The following is a 24,791-nucleotide window of genomic DNA, read 5'->3' as shown; positions in this document are numbered from 1 at the left end:
AGTTTCTAAATTGGATTTATGTGGTTTTTTTCTTTTCCTTTTTTTTACCATTTTCATTATGAAACACAGTTGTTAAAATTTATTTGGTCATATGAATTCTGTATGGCAGTACCTACACATAACTAAGTTCATGAGTAAAAAGATATTAACTATGAGAGAACTGCCATTTTCTTATGCCTTTAAACTGACACATTTGAAGCATTAAATTCTTTATGTTTTTGAAAATATGTTCTGGTGTGGTTGGGGTTCTCTGCTCTTATACTGACTTCAGGTACTAACTTATCATATGAACCAAATATTTATATTTTAGATTTTTGGTTCGAGTAATATGTAACTTTCACAGCAACTACAGAAGTTCATGTGACACTTCTGTGAAAACACTTTGAGATACTCAGTAGCATATAAATACATAAAGGTACCTATGATTTCAACTTCTTTTGTTCTAACACGAGAACACTGTAACATTATTACATGAAAAAGCATAACCACAAGATGCAAATTACACATAACAGACAACACACAAGTGGCCAGTTAAGCCTTGTGCTCCGGCCCATATAATCATTAGTTCTAATGGGGAGTGCAGCCGATAGGCTGCGCACACAACTGTTTTCATACTAGTAGGCCCGGTGGCCTCTAGTGGCTGAATCAAGCACAGACTTCACACCTGAACTGTGAAGCAGGAAACACTCAAATTTGATAGTTACAGCACTCCTCATCCTTCACAAAGAAGAGAGCCCTATGCTCACGTCCATTTCTTGTATCATCAAAGTTGGTCATTGTTCGTGCAACATGCCGCTACCGGTACGTATTGTAGGAAGTGGTGCGATTGCGGACAGGTGCGGTGCCCACCTCCCTGTGAGAGACCATACGGTAGGACAGGCAACACTGGCACAGCTTCCATCTCCGTGTCCAAGTCCAACCCTGATGAAGGAGGTTGCAATGAAGATGTGGTGCAGGCTGCGATGGATGCGGCAGCAGTGGAGGTGTTGACTGTAGAGCGTAGGAGGCAGTGTCCAGCCTCAGCCTCCAACAAAAGAAGGGGCACCCACAGCAGAGAAGGCAGTTGTAAAGGCGCCGGCAGCAGTGACGGAGAATGTAAGGCCACTGGGCACAGTGCAGGAGACAGATAGGTAGGCAGAGGATGCTAGGGTGATGGAGGCACTCCCAGTGCACAGCTGCTCATGTGAAGTCATAGCTGGTTAAAGTGTTACGACAACCTACCCTCAGCAGTGCAGATGAAGCTGAGTCATCGGCCATGGTGACTCTCGATGATACTGCACCAGCACCCATTTCAGTCAGTGGCCAAAACTGTGAGCCCAAACAACTGTTCAACACCAGGAGAATTGTGGAGCTGGTGTCAGCAGATGTCCTGGAATTGGCTAAAGCAGATGTAGCAGAGTCTAGCACTGATAGCCATGCAACAATACTACTGGATCTTTATGTCCAACAGGGGTAAACCTATAAGAACTGAGAAACCAATCAAGAGCCATTTCGGGGACACATCCGAAACCTATTTCTTCATTTGAATCTTAAATGTTCATACTAGTAGTTTTGCTTCCTAGTTTGATTGTAGATGGAAAGGAGGAGCCGTAACTTGATGAACATCACTTTTTTTATAGAAATCTTCAAATTCCTGAGATATGACTGGGGGCCTTTGTCCATAACTAACATATGCAGAAAACCTTACATTGCAAAAATTGTTTGCAGAGCTACAATTGTTGTCACTGCAGAAGTAGACACCGTACCACATCTGGAAACTTAGAATTTGCGTAAATCACAAGAAGCTATTAGAAATTCGAAAAAGGTCCCACAAAATGTACAGGAATTCATTCCCAAGGCTGCTATGAAGTTGGCCATGGCGACAATGATGCACAGTGTTGCTGTCTAGTGGGTGGCACACTGTGGACAGGCTGCAACAACTTATACTATTTCCCCATCAATCCCTGGCCAAAAGACATGTCTGCATACTACCACTTTTCTACATGACACATCCCTTGTAATGAACGCATAACCTCACACTGATGGGCAGATGGGTCTACAATCTGGGAAGCAGTGTCCTCCATAGATAACAGCAGAACTCTATCTCAAACAGAAAGATGGTTTTATAACACAAAATAATTTCTTATAGGGTCAGAAGAAGGGCATGGAGGCTTATCCAGCCAACCATACTGCACAAAAGAAACAACTTTACACAAAACTGGATCAGTGGCCATTATGGCTGCAATTTTAGTGCTAGTAATAAGAAAACCATGAACAACATTTTTAGTTTTCAAGTCTAAATGAAAACAAAGCAGTTCCTCTTTATAAAATTCTGGATCTGGACAAATTGACGAACGCAATAAGGCGTCAGCCTTTGCATGTTGTATTGTGGGTCAAAAATGTATCTCATGATTGTATCATGACAGGAAAGGAGCCCACCGCTATGAGCGATGTGTGGTTTTGACTGGCTAGGACACCAAAGGGTTAAAAAGAGACACCAGTGGTTTGTGGTCTGTGATCAGGTGAAACTTAGACCCATTTAGGAAAACATTAATTTTTTTTAAGCAAACATAATCACTAAAACTTTTTTCTCTATCTGAGAATAAAGCTGTTTCGCTGAATTTAAGGTTTTAGAGGCATATGCAGTAGGGTGTTCTGATCTGTCCATATACTTATGAGCAAGGATGACACCACAGCTGATCTGAGGTGTGCCCATGGCTTACACATGGTGGTGACCTGGCTGAAAAATGACCTGCAGCTGAGATTTCAACAACTTGAATGCCCAGTCACAAGCCGGGGACCTTTGGAAAGGAACATCTTTATATAATAATGCATGGAGTGGTTGCGCCACAGTAGCAGCACCCGGCATGAATTTGTGGTAGTATGCAATTTTGCCTAAAAATGCTTGTAATTTCTTGACAGACAGGGAGTGTGGCAACGTGACAGTAGCATCAATAATGCTAATGAGCTGCTGATTCTGCATGGTGTCTGTTCTTTCAGATATGTTCAAAAGAACAGACACCATGCATTCATATAATAATATATAATAAATAAATAATAGAGGGTTGAAAAAATTGTGTCTTGTCCGAATTGTACTTTAAACCTGCAGCCTCTAAAACAAAAATAGAGCACACAGGTTCTGCAAATGTCCCACTGTGGAGGTGCTAGACACTAGTGTGTCATCTAAATAGTTGATGTAGCCTGGAACTTTTGCAATGAGTCGCTCTAAAAATAGGCGAAAAATAGCTGGTGCACTTGTCACACTGAAAGGTAAAAACTGGTATTGATAAAGCCCAAATGGTTTATTGATAACTAGAAAGTGTTTAGATTCCTAATATAGCAGCAGCTGTAAATATGCATCTGCTAAGACAGTCTTTGAAAAATAGTGGCCTCCCAATAATTTTGCTAGCAGCTCATCAGGACATGGTAAAGGATACGTATCAATAGTTGACTGGCCATTAATTGATTTTGTTAAACCATTGCAAAGGTGTAATTTACCTGTAGAAATACCATCACCAGTGGTGTTGACCATGCACTGAAAGAAATAGGTTGAATAACACAAAGTTCAACTTGTTAGTTACCAGCACTGGGTGGGCCTGGAAAAAACAGATGCGGGCAGACTATTTCATCACAATGTGAGCCTAAAATTCTGTTGCATTACCCATTCCTGGGGAAAATAAACAGGAAAATTGGACACAGAGAGCATCTAACTGTTGATATGGAACTTGATCAGAAACCAAATGCACTTCGTCATTGATGGAGAATCCAAATGGTTTAAAAGTGTCCAAACCAAACAGATTTACAGTGTAAGCATTTCACATAACTAGGAATGATAAAGAACAACGACAGACTTGTAAGTCACAGCTGCAGAAAACTGTTCAGTGTATAACTTACTTGCAAACACCATGACTGCTGACACACTGTTCACATCCATGGTCCTTTCATCCTCGGTGAGGTTCTGAAGGGAGCTACACACAGAAGCAGTGCGTCCCTTTTTTATGGGCCCTTTTATATGTTGCTGAGCACTCAGTGCACATGGTCCATTCGTTTTGAATGAAACAGTATGTGCATGAATGCAGCAGAGCATGAGGCTGTTGCTGTTGTGACATGAACTGTTGTTGTCACAAATGACGATTACCTCTACGACATTGAAATGTCTGTTGGACTGCTGCAGTAGCTTCTCCATTCCCTTGTGAACTGACTGAAGGCTGGGAGGGGTGGGAGGAACTGATTTCTTAAATTTACAGGCTTCTATCTGACTACCTGCAGCCCATGAAACTTCAAATGACGGAGCTATGTTTAATATTTCCGTAAGCATGGGATTTACACACTTTGGAACCCACTATCGAACTTCCCTTGTAGGAGCAAGACGTACAATTGCATCTTGAACCATTTGATCCACATGGCTACCTTATAACATTTGTCACAAAATTATGATGATGACTGTCCATGTAGTTCTGTGCGCACGCTCTGTATAACTGTTGTGGCAAGGGTAAAACTCCATATAAGCAGCAATAATGTGAGTATATTGACAGTATGGGTAGAAAGAATCTTGATAGGTAGAAAGAAACAAGTGCCTGCCACAAGTTTATGCCTTGTACCCCAGTTGCAGGGAAATGTTGTCGCAGGCATTTTCTATACGTGTCCCAGTCTCCTGCTATGCAGGAAACAGCAGCGAATATGTTGTTGGCGGGGCTGCATGTTGTGCTGATGTAGTCGTAGTAACTGTCAGCACGTGCTGTTGCATGAGAGGAAAATTAATAACTGCCTCCACGGAAATTAAACTCAAAGGACCAATGACTAAAGTAGAAAATGCGGAGTCGAATCCCATTCTCATCGCCAAAGTGATCTGACACAAGAACACTGAAACTTTAGCACATGAGAAAGCTTAAACACACAAGAGACAAGCACATACACAGACAACACAGAAGTGGCTGGAAGAGGCTTGCGCTGTAGCCTATACAGGCTGAGGCAGCTAAGTCATAACACCCCTTGGTATCTCCCCAACGGTAATAGATACAACGATGCTGTTTGGACAGTGAATTTCAGGGACACGAGCTACTTTAATACAGCACATTTTATGTTTGTGCAATTTTTATTACAGAGATATGAGGCCATCTTTGGTTTTTTTTTTTAAATGGAACCCTACATTAAATTTTATCGTAACATGATCGGCTTAAAAAGACGGTTTCAAATATGTGTATGTCGTAATATTTAGGCAAATAGTTTTTGAGACACAGATGTGTTCTCATAGCGCGTTCATCCTTCGAAGCGGTGTTGTCCAGTGTGACCTTTCCTGTTGTGTAGAGTACATGAAACGTTGTTCGTCCTTCGAAGCAGTGTTGTCCAATGCGACCTTTCCTGTTCTGTAGAGTACATGAAATGTCGCGAGTCCGTCCTTACACAAATACATCCATTTACCCGACAATAGTAAGACATACTGCGATATTTTGTGCAAAAATTAACTGATGATGTCATGCAAATATTATTCAGTTATTTGACGACTGTGATACCAAAATAGTAGACAACACATAGTATACCAAAATAGTAGACAACATATAGTATTAAAATACTACAAGATGTTAATACATTTTAAGTAACAGAAATACAAATGTAAATGAGGAGGCCCTTATTGGATACAATTATTTCGTACGTATTTGTTTTTTATTTGAAAATATTTACTATTGATCACAATACAAAGCAAATACACACAAAGATACAAAATACATACTGTACTTGATACAAAACTTTACTGAAGCATGTGCTCAAAATGCTTCCCCTCTGCTGCAATGCACATTTGTAGTCGCCGTTCGAATGATTTGTGAATGGCTGCGAGTGTGTCACATGAGATATCAGTGTTGCTTCATATCATCTGGCATAGTTGGTATTTGAGCATACACTTTATGTTTGATTGCTCCCCAAGAGGGGTCAAATCAGAAGACCGGGCTGGCCACTTCATTTCAGCAAGTTGTCCTATCCAACAATCCGGGAACTTTTCATTTAACAGCTCTGTTGCCACATGGGTAGAGTGAGCAGGACAGCCGTCATGTTGGAACCACATGCACTGATGCATAGTTAGTGGTACCTCTTCCAGCAAAATGGGCAGAACGTTGGGCACGAACTGTGCATAGTTATTTGCCGTTTAGTATACCCGGAGTGACGTACGGCTCCACAATGACTTTTGCGATGATGCCACACCACACATTAACACTTCACGGTTGCTGATGCTGTAACTGTCGTAGCCAATGAGGTTTCTCTATTGACCAGTAATGCATATTTTGCAAATTCACATTACCGTGGTTGGTGAAAGTCGCTCCATCAGTAAAAAGCACATGTTGAAAAAACGTTCGATCGTCTTGTAGGCTCTGCAGAGCAAGCCGGCAAAATTCCTAGCGCCATTCGAAATGCACACTGGAGAGTGCTTGATGTAATGAGAGGTGAAAAGGGTGAAATATATGTTGGTGCAATATGCGTGGGACACCTCTCTGACTTACACCACATTCCAAGGCGATATGTTGTGACGAAACAGTAGGTCGTTACGCGCCAATGCTAGAAAGTCCTCTTCATGTACCTCGCCAGTTGCAGTTTTCTGCCTTGTCCTCTGTATGGCATTCCATGATCCCGATTCAAGTAGTTTCTTGCAAATGCGTGCAAGAAGCTGGCAAGTAGGACACTCACGATCAGGATACAGCTCTCCATATTGCTTTATTGCTCTAACAGCATTTCTTCTGCTTTCACCATACACTAGAAGCATATCTAACTTTTCTTCGTTGGTGTACATGTCTGCTCCAAGAAACTGTGATGGAAATGTGATGTCTCATTACCCCAGCAGCACATTTATACCTTCTCTCCAGCTACCTCGTGCGTCACCTTGCGGCATTATCGAGAAGCAGGAAAACAATGCCTTCCCTGTTAAGTTCCTCAGTGGTCGACAGGAAAGGGTGCATTGGACAACGCCGCTTCGAAGGACAAACACAATACGAGAACATATCTGTGTCTCAAAAACTATTCACCTAAATATTATGATATACACATATTTGAAACCATCTTTGTAAGCCCATCACATTACGCTAAAATTTAACATAGGGTTCCATTTAAAAAATTCAAAGATGGTGACATCTCTCTGTAATGAAAACTAGCACAAACATGAAATGTGATGTATTTAAGTAGCCCCTGTCCCAGCAGTTCACTGTCCAAATGGCATCTTTGTATCTATTACGGTTGGGGAGATTCAAGGGGTGTTATGACTTAGCTGCCTCATCCTGTCTAGTCATCAGTTCTAACATGGGGTGCAGCCAGTAGAGTGTGCACGCAACTGCTGTAGTACTAGCGGTCAAGTGGCCTCTAGTGGCTGAATCAAGCACAATCTTCCGCATAAACTATGAAACTGCGCACCGTCAAAAACTGAACACAGATCAAGTGTGAAACTGGGCAGAAGTCACACTGAACTGTGAAAAAAGAAGCAAAATAGAAACATTGAATGGTCCAAGCGTGAGGTGTGCAGCATCAAGTGAATTTGAGTAGTCGCATTGTTGTGGTTATGTGGTCACTGAGTTGGAGTGCGATGGGGGAGGTCCATGTTCAGATCTCCCTCGTGCCGCCTTCTGTCCGCCTCACTAACCCCCACTATATTCAAATTTGTGTCTGTGTCATAGGTAATGTCTGTCTGCAACAGCAAGGTGTAAGGAAGGGATGTCCAGACATATGTACATCCTATTTTTTCTATACAGTGTAGTGTAACGACGTAAGTTTTTATATAAATGATTTTCTTTCGACATATGACCATGTGCAGACTTCGTCACCTACGTCAGTTACAACCCACTCCAAAATTATTTATATTCTTTTTAAATTGTCTCAGAATGTTTCTTGAACGAAACTGTAAAACATCATTGGAGTCATATGCAAAGAATTACGTCACTCGGGCCAATTGGTTTGCGTAAACTTTTTCAATTTTTGACGTCATTTGTTTCTCCTCAGAAATTATATTGATACACTTTATCTTGATTTAATCGATATTAGAACCACATTAAATAAACTTTGAGATTCAAAGTCGCGATGAACACTGTCAAAATTCAATAATCTCGTCAAATATATTATTAATTCATTCACATAATTCTTCATAAATAAATCCTCAGAACACATATTTCAACTTTAATAGCATCCACCAGTTTATTATCTTCCTACATACAGACGTGAACCTGAGGCTTGACAAGACAGAACTAACATTTTCAATAAGATTAAACTTCCTATGATCTCATTATTGTACCAAACATTTCAAATTCTCAATTATCAATTTTTAGAAGCACGACGCAACAACTCGGTTCCAGGATCTTCTGTTGCTCTTTGGCTGTCGACCCGCGACGTATAGTGGCCAGCAATTTTCTCTCTGGTTGCGGCAGCGAAGATGCTGTTTCCGTTCGTTGCGCCGCCCTCTCCGTACATGAAACATAAGAAAAATACAAAACTTTTGGCAATTCACAACCATTACAAAATATTACAAAAATACATAAACAAAAACTAAATTAAACTTATAGTCACCTGCAAACTGGGCTGACACTGGTGGATGGGTGACGCTTCAATTTCGCGTCCCACTGCAACAGTACCTCATGTTATGAGTCTTGCATTCCATTTTGGTAGTTTTGACTCTTGAATTCCTTTGTTGTAACATGGTTCACACCCATTTAATTGTTGTTTTCATTTCTGTCAGAGGTATATGCAGCATCTCGCCTGCTCTAACAATTTGTCATTTTTTCTTCCGATGATAATGTGTTCCAATGTATAATATGATAGTTATCAAGACCACGGAAGAACAGACATGTCAGTGGCCTGTCGGGAAGTTCATAATTTTGTGAGGAAAAAAAGGGGAGGGGAGGCAGGTGGGAGGTAGGGTTGAACACAGATCTACCGCTTTGAGTCCAACACTGTGATCACACAAACATGATGCCATAGTTCTTGCGATTCACTGATGTTGCTTGGACCGTTCACTATTTCTATTTTGCTTCTTTTTTCACAATTCAGTACACCTTCTGCCTGTTTTCATGCTTCATCTGTATTCAGTTTGTGATGGACAATATACTGGTCCATTTTACCAGTAAGTCTGAGTGGGGTGCAATGGGGAGTTTCCCTATAATGTCAAAATGTTGGTGAAATTGGAAATTACACCTATCTTTACTGCTGCAGTATATTTCTGTGAGCATAAGTTTTCGAGTGTTGCAACACGTTTAACAGGTTCACAAAGTAACTAAAAAACATTTAAGAAACATGATACAGAATTGAGCCCTATCATACTGTCTTAGACTACAATCTTTTTCAAAAGGCGCAGATTCTAAAAATGCATAAATGACATTTGAACAGTTAGAAATCTCTCTGATTGCTGTTATTAGTGTTACTATGTTTTGCGTCTAAGTCATTTTGTAGTGCTATAATTTATTTCATGAACTAGGAAATTTATAGCAGTGATCGAAATAGGGTTAAACCTTTATTGCCCCATGAAGTGGGTATTGCAATGAACTTTTATCTCAGACTTATGCAAAGCAGCGAAAAAATCTAATTTTGAGCTTGCCACACATTTAACTATTTTTATAATTTTTTATTCCAATATGTGTAGTATTTCTACAGAGTTTCCTTGCAAATTTCTGAGTTTTTGGACTAAAATAAATGCTGTTGCATTGGCAGACTTGTTTTTTAAGGGATGGCTAGCCAAAATTTATTTTAAAAATCTGTTAGTGTATATCCACTGTTGTGTTAGGTATACCTTTCTGTTCTTGATAATTTTCAGTATAAAAGATGATAACAGAATTTCATTTTGCACATCAGGTTGCAGGTCCAAAACCACCAGATGATGTCCCTCCCATGGCTCCATGTGGGGCTGCTTTCACATCCTCTTCACACAACATGGCTCTTACTGCAGCCATGGTTTCACCACCACCACATACAAGCAGTTACAACGGTACATACTCTGGTTTGTCAATCAGTTTTTTACTTACTATTTTTTATCATATATTACTGCCATGAAGTAGAATATTTTAAGTTTTGATCACAAAATTTGTTTATTTCTTTTCAATAAGTGTTGATGATATAGAGACATTTATGTGCATCATTCTGAAAAAGAAACTTGAATTTTTTAGTATCAGTTTTTATTTGTACTCATAGTGCACAAAGATTAATCCTTTCACTGCTACAGATGAGCTCTTTGCATTCCATGCTGAAATGCTTTTGTTATAACTATACTGTTTGCCAAATGCTGGCGCCTGTGCTGAAAGACACCGTTCTGGCCTAAGTGAAGTACTTATCATTCAATTTTTCAAAAACTGTTAAGTGAAACAGTTTGATTTTAGCACATTGTACAGTCTGATACCTTTACTCAATAAAGAACTGAATTTCTTTTCATTATCCATCATTCTTACTGTGCTGCATCAAAATAAAGTAAAACATTGTCTGTTCTAGAGACCACATTCCAGCCGGTATGAAATACTTATCTTTTGATTTTTCGAAAAAATTTTGGTAAAAATGTTTGATATTTGTACATCTTACAGCCTAATATCTTTCCTCATTAAAGAACTGAATTTCTTTTCATTATGTCACACTTACTGTGCTGCATCAAATTGGGTAAATTTTTGCATGAAAATTCAAAGAGTTTGCAGATGTAAAAAAGCTTTGCACCCAGTTAGATTTTAGCTCATACATTGCAATAAATGAAACATACATAAGATCGAAATTTTATTTAAATTGAGAGCAGAATAATGTCTCATTTCGTTCCTGAGTTATCGGGTTTCATATCTGAAAGACAGCCGTGCACATTGCAAATCTTGTGGATCATAACAATTGTCCTACCCAAGATATCAAAACGAGGTTTTCTGCAAATGATAGCACACAGTGAGGCAAATATGTTGTATATGATAAATACTCGAAACTGTTTTATTCACTGAGATTTGGGAGTAACTCATCCACAGCAGTGAGAGACCAGCAGCTCAGGATGCAGTCAGACTTCTGTAGCACTGTAGAAAAGTACAACTGGTACCCATATAAATACCCACAGCACTTGGGGAATGCTGTAGCATGACATGTATTCACGACCACAGTGGAAAATGTTTAAGTAGTCAATATTTCTTAACTTCAGTAGTAATTGCTTCTTCTGATTTCAGTTTAGTTGTTCTACATTCATTTATGTTATTTCTTATGATGAAGTAAAGAGCAAAGACCATCAAAATTATGCTAGGTAGATTTTTTTTTTTTTTTTTTTTTTTTTTTTTTTTTTTTTTTTTTTTTCCAGTTACAACTTTGCCGTATTTACATAGTCCATAGCTTTCTGGCCTTGTAACATTGGCCAATGTGGTTACTTTGAATGGCTGAAAGCCATGGGAAACTATAATCATATTATTTTCCTAGGATGTGCAGTTCTACATGTTTTAATAACAATGATATCTTCCTCAGCCAAATATTCTAGTCACAAAATAGTTTCTCGTTTGGATCACTGGGCGAGAACAATTCTGGAAGATGTTGTCATGAGAAAAAAACAGATCTGGTGTTCGGCAAATTGGAATATGAAACATTGATCCTTATAATCTGATAGGTAGGTTAGAGAATTTGAAAAAGGAAATACACAGTGACAGGAAGAATAGAATTTCTTATTAGTTGTGCACAGGTTAACAACACCAAATCAAATAGGAATAATTTAGGAATGGTTGTGGAATAAAAAGTTGTTGCTAATGTTGTCATGGAATACAATCGTACATTCCAAAGTTATCTGTATTGAAAGATAATCTACGACTTGTACAGAAGCCGTATTGCAGTTAAAAGAATTGAACATTAAAGGGAGGCAGTAATTGAGAAGGACACGAGACAGCTTTGTAGCCTTGCAAAGAAAAACTCTGAAAAGGAATAAAATGTTCATGGAGAAAAAATAATAACTTTGATGATGATTTTGTAATTCTATCAGAGACAGCAAAGGACCTGGAAGAGTATCTTAAGGCAATACATAGAGTCTTGAAAAACGATTGTTAGATGAACATCATCAAAAACAAAATAAAGACAGTGGAATCTTATAGGAGGTGACGCTAAGGAAAGATGATACGGAAGAGAGACATTGAAAGTAACAGATGAGTTTTGTCATTTGACTAGCAAAATAATAGATCACTATAGAAGTAAAGAAGAAACAAAATCAAACCTGCAATAACAGTAAAATCTTTTCAAAAAAGAGATTTATTTTAACTTCTACTTTGAATGTAAGTGTTAGGGAATAGAAGCTTTTGAAATGTGGTGCTACAGAAGAATGGTGAGTAGGTGGATGTATTTGATAGCTATTGAAGAGGTACCAAATCAGACTGATGAAACTGATGGCAAAACTAGGCTGAAAGGAGGGATCGGTTGCTAGGACACATCGTGAGCCATCAAGGAATTGTCAGTTGTAATGGGAGAGGGGGAGGTAAAAATTGTAGATGGGGGTCAAACATTGGCTACAGGAAGCATGTTCGAGTGGCTGTAAGTTGCAGTAATTAATACTGTATTTATGTAGAGCTGAAGAGGCTTGCAGGGATATGTCATAATGGAGTACTGCATCGAACCAGAGTTCATATTGAAGACCACAATAATAACTCATCTTTCTCAGGATTGACAGAAATTAAGCATCTACAGAAAGTAAAGATACAAGCTTAATGAGATGAAAAAGTGTTTAGCTATTCCTTGTAATATTTATATAAAACTAGAAGCCTCACACTCTTTAGCACTATGTGTCTATAGCTGGCCGACTTGTGTATTATATGTAGTGATGTGCACAAATTTCCTCATGAATCAGTCTATCTATTAGTGGAAACTGAATCAAAATCCCTACAGTAGTTCCTGAGAGTCGCCCGAATCTATAGGCAGAATTATACAATGGTAAAAATAAATGTTGCATATTGTTTTATTGTCAGCTAGCTGCATTGCCCAGGTATGTATCAGTTTTATCTTCTATCAGCCCATCTTCTCCTCCTCTCCCCCTCCCCCCCTCTCTCTCACTCCTTCTCTCTCTCTCTCTCTCTCTCTCTCTCTCTCTCTCTCCCTCTCTCCCCACCCCCCACCCCCCTCTCTCTTTCTTTCCCTCTCCCCCCTGTGTAAATACTAATTCTGTATCTACATTGAAACATCACAGAAGTTTGATGGGCAGTTCATAATAAGTGGTGAAAAAAAAGTCTTGAGACTGTGTTTCAGTGGCGGTCTGCATGCAGATCGTAACACACAGACTGTTAAATTTCTTCAGATAGAAGGTTTTGGCACATACATTTTACAGTCCAAACTTTGTATTTATTGGCTTTCCCTAGTGTGCAAAATTGAAGGAGTACCTGGGTGTAAGGACATTATCATTTGATGATAATGAATTTCAGGTGAAATTGATAGTACTTTGAATAAAATATCTTAGACCCAAACTCAAAAAAATCTGTGGGCGTAGATAGTTAGTACGTGAAATATTTTCTCTGCTTTCTGTATTTACATTCTCAATAATAGGTCATAATTTTTATTCTTTCAACTCTTCATATCTACATATTATTAATGGAATTGTGTTTGGTTCTCTAATTAGTATTTAATATATTTACAAGAAAATATGTTGTTTAAAACTGTTGAATTCTAGTTAATTATAATAATAAAATTATTCACTTAAGAAAATAGCAAAATTACAAGTTATTATTAATAGATAAAAAGTTGTGGGCTGCCTATGACTGTAAATTCTAGGTTAGGAATATATTTTATTAATAATACTCCATCTTCAGTCACAGTAATTTTATTTTCTAACTACGAACGCTCTGTGCAGCTACAATTCCATTTGCAAGGAATGTGTAGGATAATCGGCATTAAAGCTGAAGCAGATGTTACACACAATATATTTATACAGTCCTTGAAAATGGAGTTGCAACTTCAAAATACATTAGACAGTAGTTAAAAAATAAAAATGTAGTGACTGAAGTTGAAATATTATTAATAAACACATCCCTAATCAAAAATTACAAGACACCAAAAGGCTGGCCATTACATTATGAGGCAAAATTCCAGTACTGCTAATGTGCACATTAAAAGTAGAAAAAAGTATTCCTAACTTTCCTGAACTATTAATCCCTTCATCAGGAAGGAGAAATGCATAGGTTTGAGGAGGGGCAGGTGACATAGCGCTTAGCTAGAGAGGGAGTTGTGAGGACGAAGAGGGAGTTGTTGGAGAGAGTAGGACTTGTTTTAATTCTGTTTATGCGTAATGATGAGGGACAAATCTGTTTTTTCTTTCTTTATGTATTTCTTTCTTTCTTTACAGAGCATTTGTTTGTTTTATTATGTGTTTCTACAATTTATTTGTACTCTTTTCCTTTCTTAAAAAAAACTGATAAGCATGTGAATATTTCCACTCATCATCTAAAATGTAAGCAACAAAGTCAACATACTAAAAATTTTATCACCTTGCATGTTTCACAAATGGAGTGGAGAAATAAAATTACTGAAAATGAAGGGTCCCTCAGTGATATAAGATGGATAAAAGTTCTCGTATTTTACCGTTTTCTCTGCTTGTAGTCAATGTGGTTAGGATTTAAACTGTTACTATAGTCATATAATTGAATGGCTTGTATCAAAACTACTGTTTCAGCATCAGCTACGTAAATATACACATAAAAGGTTGAGCAGTCACACATAATTGTAATAATATTTCAGAGTTACAGTCTTTTCTTAAGTTAACTGAAACATACATATTTGCAAACATATATTCTGATATAAAATTTACAAATAAACAATTTAATAGCTGCATGGTTGCTGTCTTCTTCCTCCTCCCAACCATATTGTGAAAGTTTAATTAAATGAGCTTTCATTTTGTATGACTGCAGTGACATCTCCTGCAGTGATGCCTGAGGCTCCACTTACCCCAGCAGCAACATTTGCATCTCCTGTTGTGCCACCAGCCGTCGCAACAACGGTACCTCCTACTAGCCAGCCGCAGCAGCAGCAGCAGCAGCAACCACCACAGTTGCATGCTCCACCAACACCTGCACCAACACCAACTCCAACTCCAACGCCTGTTTCTACTCCAGCTCCTGTGCCAACGGCTGTTTCAGAAACAAAGCCTGCTCCTGCAGGAAAGCGATCCCCTGCAAAACCAACACGGACTTCTGCACGGTTCATTAGCCAACAGCAACAACAACAGCAGCAGCAACAACAGCAACAAGTGCAGAAATCACCTGCAGGCAAATCACCAAGAGAAAGTGGTTCTACTAGTGCAACTGGACGGCCAGGACGAGGTCGAGGGGATGGGGGAGGCCGAAGAGGGCGTGGAAACAGCCGAGGGCGAGCTGGGAGTTTCATTCGTGGAGGACGAGGATCAAGGGGGCGAGCCCGTTCTCATCATCATTATCAGGTAATATTCCGTTTCAACTTTCAAAATTGCTGTTGCAATAGAGTTATAAGAGAAGGAAATGATTCTTCTACAATAGTTATGTAAAAGTAAGTGTAGAATGTGCATCCCAGAGCTTCTGATATGCTGCACTGCTCCAACAGTGAAGTATGTCTGCAGAAGCAGGAAGAGATCTTACTAGGTTCTTTCCTTCACAGTTGCCGCACCTTGTCGCTAGTGTAACACTGTAGGGTGAAGATCTTATATTACAGCCTTGCTTTGATTAGAAAGGTACATTCATGTTCTGCATGCTATAAACAGGTACTGATAGAAATACAGCAGCATTCAGAGTGTGACACATACACATCAACAAAACTGAACTTTTACCTGAATAATTCAACTATAGAATATTTAGACTAATTTTTAAATTCATATAAAATGGTTTATACACACTGGGACACCTGGGAAGTCTTCGAAAAACCCGGAAATTTTTTAAGTTTTCACTTAAGTTTTGTAACTCTGACTGGTAAGAACTGATACTGTAGCAGAATTTTACTTTAGTCCACTGCTTCAGAATAACACGGCAGCAATAAAACGTAAATTAGAGAATAATGCCAAAATAAAACTTCAGTTGCAAACAAAACGCACCGTTTACAATAACAAAACACAGTGCACACACAAGTGTCTGTCTGCAACAAAATATGTCAAAGACTATGCAATCATTCATAACAGAAAACTGCTGTCAGTGCAGCTTTCTCATGAGCCTCGCTTCGATGAACATGATGTCACAGCTGTTTACATTTCTAACAGGTCGCTGGAAAATATTGTGAATGGTGGTTTGGGAAGTATTACTTTTGAAGTAAATTTCCTTTTACACAAGATGAATTATGTTACATGTGAGATTGTGCGATGAATTTCTTAAATCATGCAGCATTAGACTCTGATTCAAAACTTAATATTGGGTACCAATCACTTAAAACAGTTTCAGACCTAAAAGCCCAGCCATGTATGCAATTACTTAAGATTTTACTGGCACATTTGTGTTTGATATAACTTAAAGCGTAACACATGCTAAAAGAGGCCAGGTTTCAAGGCTATATTTTTTATATTTGTTTTAGTTCTTCCATAGATTACAAATCATGCAATAATGATGGCAAAAAGTATAATTATCCTTTAAAAAGAAAAGTGCGAAGTGAGTTCTTGAGCAATTTCTCATGGAATTGACTTTAGTATGGAAAAATGTAAATGCTTGATGGAACATATATTCAGCTAGGTAACCTACTAAATATTTGTGCACAGCAGTGAAATATATAATTGTGCTTGCCATAAATATTCAGTCAAAGATATTTCTAAAACACATTCTTTTTTTCGTTTCCTAAAGTGCCAAAAAGTACTACGCCAGTGTATAAAACCATCACCAAAGGATTGATAAGTTTTACAGCTCTCAGGGAAAGTAGATTGTCCCTTAACATGGGAAAAAAATGTACTTTCACATGGGACAAAATGTATAAAGTATTACACTCCCAGAAAAAGTTCTGTCAACACTGTGTGTTGTGTATGTAAGAGCTTACTTGCTCTTCTGCAAAGTTGGTGCTGCTGTCCTTTGTAAGAATACTTTTGTGAGAGAGGACAAAATAATATAAAAATTAGTGTCAATATATGATATAGTTAGTTCAAATCTGTGATCTCTGGAAAAGGGGACCGAGCAAGGTGGTGCAGTAGTTAGCACACTGGACTCACATTTGGGAGGACACTGATAAAACCCACATCCGGCCATCCTGATTTAGGTTTTCCGTGATTTACCTAAATCGCTTCAGACAAATGCCTGGATGGTTCCTGTGAAAGGGCACGGCCAATTTCCTTCCCCATCCTTCCCTAATCCAAGCTTGTGCTCCATCTGTAATGATCTTGTTGTTGATGGGGCGTTAAAAACTAATCTCCTCCTCCTCCTCTAGAAAAGGTTACATTTCAGAAACTGCTCATAATGGAAGTAAGTGCACCACTGTATGCAGAAACCAGTCAGCTACATGTAGTTAAAGAAGGCAAATATATTGTACCTTCATTTTAAGCGTGATAATTTAATTGTGTAAAAGGATATACATTCTATTGCAACAGAAAAATTTGGAGAAGGGGTATTATATAACTTTTACATAGGGAGAGGAATAATTTGTTTTATTTTGTATTCCGTTTCATTGTCATTTTTCTGGCTGTTTCAGGGTTACTTTTACCAATTTTGTACTGTTTATTGCCAACTTCAGTATTATTCTCTGACTTTTTTAAGCAATATTTACATTAAATCTAGTTAATTAAAGAAAAATAATTCTGTGACCATACACTTGAATGTTTTTTCAAAAGAATGTATTGTCATTAATTTAAAGTTCTTCTTTGCGGCATAATGTCACCTATCCATTAACACTTCACTGAAGTGCCACCAGGAGTCTGCATTTGAATGCGGAAGACAAACTGCTTTCAGCACAACAGCAGGCATTTGACAGTGGAGACGTAGACATCTCAAGGTGTTGTGTATTCTGCTGGATATTAGCATCATTCATGCATGATATTTCAACAACATGACTCATTATCTTCATCAGGTATCATGCATTATGTTTTGACAATGTGACTTGTTATCTTCATCAGGTTCTACTTGAGTCTTGCACAAGTGACGCTGATATCTGGTGGGATACCTGACACCTCTCAAAGTCAACAGATTGTCACTAAAGTCTGAAAAATAAATAGCGTCCACATTTCCTGCTGACATGGAAATTTGCTTTTCCACTAAATTGTGGAGGACTTTGCATTCTTTCAGAATGTTTACAATGCTGAAATCTGCCATTTTTAGGTATACGTAACACACTCTTTGCTATGTAAATAATTGTAGGGCTAAAGGTAACAAATCACTAAACAAGCTGACTACATTGTGTTGCCACTGTAGCTCAACTGGACTCAGGGGTTATGTGTGATGGAGTAGTGGGAAGAAATCTGGAGAGTGGGAGGAAGGATTAGGGAATGGTGGTTGACAGCAGAATGAAGACGTCTCAGATGTACACACTAGGAATGTTGCACCATTGAGCTCTCTCTGTCTGCAGTCAGGGAGAATGATGCACAGCACATAGTGATGCAGAGAAGGGAAATGAGAGAAGGGATAGAATGCAGGAACAGGGAACCTGCGGAGAGGAGGAGTTGAGTGCAGGCTGAGTGAAGTTAGGGTCGCGTAGGTGGATGGGGGTCAATCATTAGCAGAAGTGAGGCCAGGAGATTATGGGTTCAAAGGAAGTGTTGTAAGAATAAGTACAATCTTTGTAACTCAGAGAAGATTGATGTATGGTGGGAAGGAGGGGCAGAATCCAGATGGCATTAGTTGCGAAACAACCATTGAAATTAGCATGTTGTGCTTAACTCTGCCCTTGGCCACAATTTTTAATGGCTATTCATTAAAGTGGACAGCTAGGTGGAGGCACAAGAAATGTTCTATATATTTGCATCCCTCTAATTCTCCATCTATCCTCAGAAACACCCCCCTCTCATCACACAGTATCATCCTGAACTAGAACTACTGAAATATATCCTCCACCAGGCAACTACTTATCATCAGGCCCACAAATTATGAATATTATGCCTACAATCATTCTTACCCCTCCCAAACAATGGAAAATCCAGACACATGAGTGTAGTCTCGGGCATATGAGGCCTCAGATTCCCAAGACTACAGTCATGCATGTGTGAGTTTGTTGTCTAATTTTGATGAAGGCCTTACTGGCCGAAAGCTATATTTGTGACAGTCTCTGTGTTGTGCCTATCTGTGATACAGCATCTCCACTATATGGTAAGTAGCAACTTTCCTTTTTACAATATTGTTATCCCCCCCCTTCCCCCCAAAGTACTTCATGCTGCTCACCCAGTCTAAAAAGTATCCTAGTCCATTATGATACACCTAGTCCAGAGACATCTGTCAACCTGAATGAACATCCACACAGTTGCAGAACATTCTACTGGACACACCACACTCAAGTGCAATGACTGCTTCACAGTGCATGTCATCTGGATGCTTTCCCCTAACATCCAACTTCTCTGAATATCTTCAAACCCATTCAACTTGAAATAGAAGTAATAGTTTTATGTGCTGACATCACATTGCCCAAAACCTCTGCAAAATACTCATATAAAATTGAGACTTTTGGAGAGATCTTTAATGCATTCTACTGTTTTAACCACATACTTTCAAGCTGTTGTTGCCTTGAGTTCAAAGACTGGTTTAATGCAGCTCTCCATGCTCTTCTATCCAATGCAAGCCTCTTTATTTCTGAATAACTACTGCAAATACATATGTCTGATCGTGCTTACTATTTGTTGTTTGGTGTAGCTCACCATGCTACTTTATTCAGTGCAAGCCTCTTCATCTTTGAATAACTACTGCAATCTACAGATGTTTGAACTTGCTTACTGTATTCATATCATTATCAACCGGTACAATTTTTACATGCCACACTTCCCTTCAGTACTAAATTGATCATTCCTTGGTGTCTCAGAATGTATTCTATCAACTGATCCCTTCTTTTACTCAAGTTGTGCCACTTTTTTCCCCCCAATTCAGTTCAGCACTCCCTCCCCCCAATTAGTTACACAGCCTGCTAACTTAATCTCCAGCATACTTCTGTAGCACCACATTTCAAAACTTTCTATTCTCTTCCTGTTTGAACTGCTTATTGTCCATGTTTCACTGCCATACATGGCTGTGCTCCAGACACATGCTTTCAGAAAAGACTTCTGAACACTCATAATTTAGCATGCTGCCTATGCAGTATGCTTCTTGCTCCTATCAGCCAGTCACTGCACAGGACACATGGTATCACACATATTTCTTTCTGGGGTACAACAGAACATTGACACTATTAGGTTTTTTCCTGATATTATTTTTACTAATCATGGTGTGATTTTGAAGCTCTAACAGCTAGCCATGTTTGCAGCCTAAAATATGGGAATTCTTGACTTCCTGTTATGAAAATAACTGTTCTTTCTAACACCAAGACACGTTTCAACATGTTTATGTTTCACAGAAAAAGAAGGAAACGCTTCTTTACTCCTATTGTAATTCAGTTGTTTTACAGTTTGTTATGTTATGATTGCTCAATATCAATGGAAGTTCTGAATGGTAAATACTGACATTAATTCTTCTATCTGCTGTGTCTGTGGAAAATATAATTCCTCGTCTGATCTGTATTTGTTGCAGTTATAACATACCTCTTAATCTCATTTTCACAGTACATTTTTCCTGCGGGACATTTGCTATATTTTGTAAAAAGAAAATCGGTTTAGAGGTTTACACACAGATTCAATTACCAGGTGTACCGGTATGAAATGAGTGCTTTTTTATGAAAATAAAACACTAATTTTGAATTGAAAAGTAAAAACATTTTATTCAAACTACTGACCATTGCTTTCTATACATTTTGACCACCTTTCTGGCAATTTGTGGACACCACGCCAATAGAAATGTTCGTCTTTTGAAGCAAATCAATCAGACACCCAATTTTCAACTTCTTCGTAGGAATCAAAGTGTTCCTCAGCCAATGCGTGTCCCATTGATGAAAACAAATGGTAGTCGGAAGGGGCCAAGTCTGGTGAATACAGCGGGTGGGGTAGCAGCTCCCAGCCAAGTGTTTTGATTGTATCCTGAACCAGTTTTGCTTTGTATGCAGGTGCATTGTCGTGTAAAAAAATTACTTTGCCATGTCTTCTGGCCCATTCTGGTCTTTTTTTGGTCAATGCATAATTCAAATTGACTGTTTGTTGTCTGTAACGATTAGTATTCACAGTTTCACCGGGTTTTAGAAGCTCATGATACACCACACCTTTCTGATCCCACCAAACACAGAGCATTGTCTTCTTGCCGTATTGATCTGGTTTTGCATTCGATGTTGATGGTTGTCCTGGATTAACCCATTATTTTTCCCATTTAGGATTCTTAAAATAAATCCATTTTTCATCGCCAGTAACAATTCGATGCAAAATTGATTTTCTTTCATGTCTTTGAAGCAAAATTTGACAAGTTTTTTGGTTTTCCATCTGTCTTTCATTCAATTCATGTAGCACCCATTTTCCACACTTTTGGATCTTCCCCATAGCTTTCAAACAGTCAGAAATTGTTTGTTGTGCAACATTTAGCATTGCTGCCATTTGCTTCTGACTCAAAGTATCATCTCCATCCAATACTGCTAGGAATTCGGCATCTACGAACGTTTTTGGTGGTCTTCCATGTTCTTCATTTCTTACATCAAAATCATTATTTCTGAACCGTTGAAACCATCTTTTGCCTGTTGCTTCTGATAGAGCATGATCACCATATGCCTCGACAAGCATTCGATGCTACTCTGCAGCACCTCTTCCCCACCCCACCCCCCTTTCCAAATGAAAACAAAAAAATTAATGCTTTCCGCAAATCATCACTTTCTGGTGCAAAATTCGACATTGTTAACACGATGAAAACATATGATGATGTTTGTTCCATGACTTGATGTATACTAAATATCTTTGACAGATGTCATACTAACCAAACAATAAAAAATTAAGGCTCGTTCACAACAAATGTTCCCTATCAACACATTTGCATCTTAACGCTCATTTCATACCGGTACACCTGGTACAAGCGATTTGTGGGCTGCTCCCCCGCCCCCCCCCCCCCTTCCTCTCTCTCTCTCTCTCTCTCTCTCTCTCTCTCTCTCTCTCTCACACACACACACACACACACACACACACACACACACACAACCCCCCACCCCCCCTACCATCCATATATTCATGTTTCCTGGAACACAATTTTATTGTGAAATGTATTGCTTCTTTACTCCCATGTGCCCTTGTAGATGAATTTCCTCTTGGGAGAAGAAGGGGATTGTGTTCCCTCACAGTGTGTTGATAACCAGTTGCTTACACTGCTGTGACTCTCGATGTTGGTATTTTAAACATTTTGTGGCAGTGAGCTCAGCAGCTGTGTATGCAAATATATAAAATGTAATAGTCAGCCAACCAGTTACATATTTTTTTTAATACATTAACCAGGTTTTGATACTTCTAAGACTATCTTCATCACAATGGTTATATATATATATAAAAAGAAAGATGATGAGACTTACCAGACAAAAGCGCTGGCAGGTCGATAGACACACAAACATACACACAAAATTCTAGCTTTCGCAACCAACGGTTGCCTCGTCAGGAAAGAGGGAAGGAGAAGGAAAGACAAAAGGATATGGGTTTTAAGGGAGAGGGTAAGGAGTCATTCCAATCCCGGGAGCGGAAAGACTTACCTTAGGGGGAAAAAAGGACAGGTATACACTTGCACACACACACACATATCCATCCACACATACACAGACACAAGCAGACATTTAAAAAGAAAGATGATGAGACTTACCAAACAAAAGCGCTGGCAGGTCGATAGACACACAAACAAACACACAAAATTCTAGCTTTCGCAACCAACGGTTGCCTCATCAGGAAAGAGGGAAGGAGAAGGAAAGAAAAGGATATGGGTTTTAAGGGAGAGGGTAAGGAGTCATTCCAATCCCGGGAGTGGAAAGACTTACCTTAGGGGGGAAAAAGGACAGGTATACACTCGCACACACACACATATCCATCCGCATATACACAGACACAAGCAGACATTTGTAAAGGTAAAGAGTATATATATATATATATATATATATATATATATAGAGGGAAACATTCCACGTGGGAAAAATATATCTAAAAAGAAAGATGATGAGACTTACCAAACAAAAGCGCTGGCAGGTCGATAGACACACAAACATACACACAAAATTCAAGCTTTCGCAACAAATGGTTGCTTCGTCAGGAAAGAGGGAAGGAGAGGAAAGATGAAAGGATGTGGGTTTTAAGGAGAGGGTAAGGAGTCATCCCAATCCCGGGAGCGGAAAGACTTACCTTAGGGGGAAAAAAGGACAGGTATACACTCGCGCACACACACACACACATATCCATCCGCATGGTATATGCAGGATTGTAAAAAGTCTGTGTCTTCTGACTGCATTGCAGCCATATATCAAACAGCTGAGTGCCGACTAGCAAAATAGCATCTTTGACAAGACATATTTTATCAGATGGTCACATACGTATTCTTCAAATAAGGGAAAGGCAGCCACTCACGTATGGCAGATTGACGTGTGGAGCACAGAAACATGACAGAAAACATATTAGTGTGAATGTGTTTTTCTGTCACATGTTTATGTTCCCCAGTCATTGATCATCTATAGGTGAGTGACAGTCTTCTTCTTATATTACGTATTGCTCCATCCAAGAATTTCCATTATTGTTTCACATTCTAAATTTTGTTCTAAATGGTATCCAGTAGCAAGCATTTGACAGTGTCATACACGTGCAGTGTTTTTTGTTATGTTTTGTGTGCTGTTAGATACATTTTGACCCTTCCTTACATGTATTCATGGATCTATCACTACTAAATGATTCATCGGAATATGTGATGCAAACAGAGTTTGTGCAACAGGAAAATGCTTTACACCATCCTACTTGGTTCTCCAATAAATCTTTCACAATCAGTAGTTGCTACTGCTTCTGTATCTCTACCTTAATCTAATATGTCATGGACTGAATATCTATGTAACTGGTTAACCATAGTTCAGTTTACCAGGTACCACTGTACATTGTCGTCATCCAAAACAAGTGTTTTACATATGCCCTACTAACACCTATTCATTCTTCATTTTCCCAGTTTAAGGATCTGAAAGCTTCCTTAAGGGTGGCTGAGAGCGGTTAACACATGGAAATGCCTGAGTCCTCTTTCAATTCTGAATTTTCCATTATGCTGATGAAGTCCAGTGAAACCTACAGTATATTCTTCAATGTACCAACACAAATTGAAATATTGCCTTGTTTTTATAGGGCTGTTAGTGCATGTTTTGCTTTAACTGAATCAAAGACTTCCACAAAATCATAATCTTAAATGGAATGTTTATTCATCCTCATTGCTCCAGTCTGTGATTTTGTTCACGACTTACATATAGTCCGCTGCACAATATCTATGTTCGTTTGCTTGATTAAAGTACAGTGGTACAATGGAGTTTTTTGTGTTTAAATGGAAATAATATTTATGAATATGTGGTGCATTATGGAGAGGATTTCATTTATTGCGAAGTAGAATAATTTTAGCATTGTTCCAGTTTTAGAAAATTGTCTGCCTTTCATTTCTTCAAATCTCAACTGGCTCTTGATACATTATCTGAAATTTATTTCAAAGTGTCATAATTTTTCTTTATAATTATCTGTGCTTGTAAGTTATCTGTTGAACAGTATAAATATTTAAATAAATATTTGTATTCTTTCACAATTTACCACCTAACTTAATAACTTAGATACCTTCCCCCAAACAAGTTTCTGTTTTATTTTCTTAATGCTCTTATTGTTTTCAATCATTTCTATTAACGGATGTTCATTG

The 24,791-nt window shown here is 38.6% G+C and overlaps 1 protein-coding gene across 1 annotated transcript in view; it reads left to right on the top strand.

Annotated features, from left to right (window-relative positions):
- LOC126187296 (PHD finger protein rhinoceros) overlaps window positions 1-24,791 on the top strand; it is a 246,764-nt gene that overhangs the window by 175,584 nt on the left and 46,389 nt on the right. The window contains exons 16-17 of the mRNA XM_049928284.1: window positions 9,796-9,940; window positions 14,820-15,346. Of these exons, the coding sequence (XP_049784241.1) occupies window positions 9,796-9,940; window positions 14,820-15,346 (672 nt within the window). The remainder of the gene's footprint in view (window positions 1-9,795; window positions 9,941-14,819; window positions 15,347-24,791) is intronic.

This window comes from Schistocerca cancellata, chromosome 5, assembly GCF_023864275.1.
Source record: "Schistocerca cancellata isolate TAMUIC-IGC-003103 chromosome 5, iqSchCanc2.1, whole genome shotgun sequence".
Lineage (NCBI taxonomy): Eukaryota > Metazoa > Arthropoda > Insecta > Orthoptera > Acrididae > Schistocerca > Schistocerca cancellata.
Note: the sequence above shows the minus strand (reverse complement) of the source record. Positions and strands in the feature narration are given on the sequence as shown.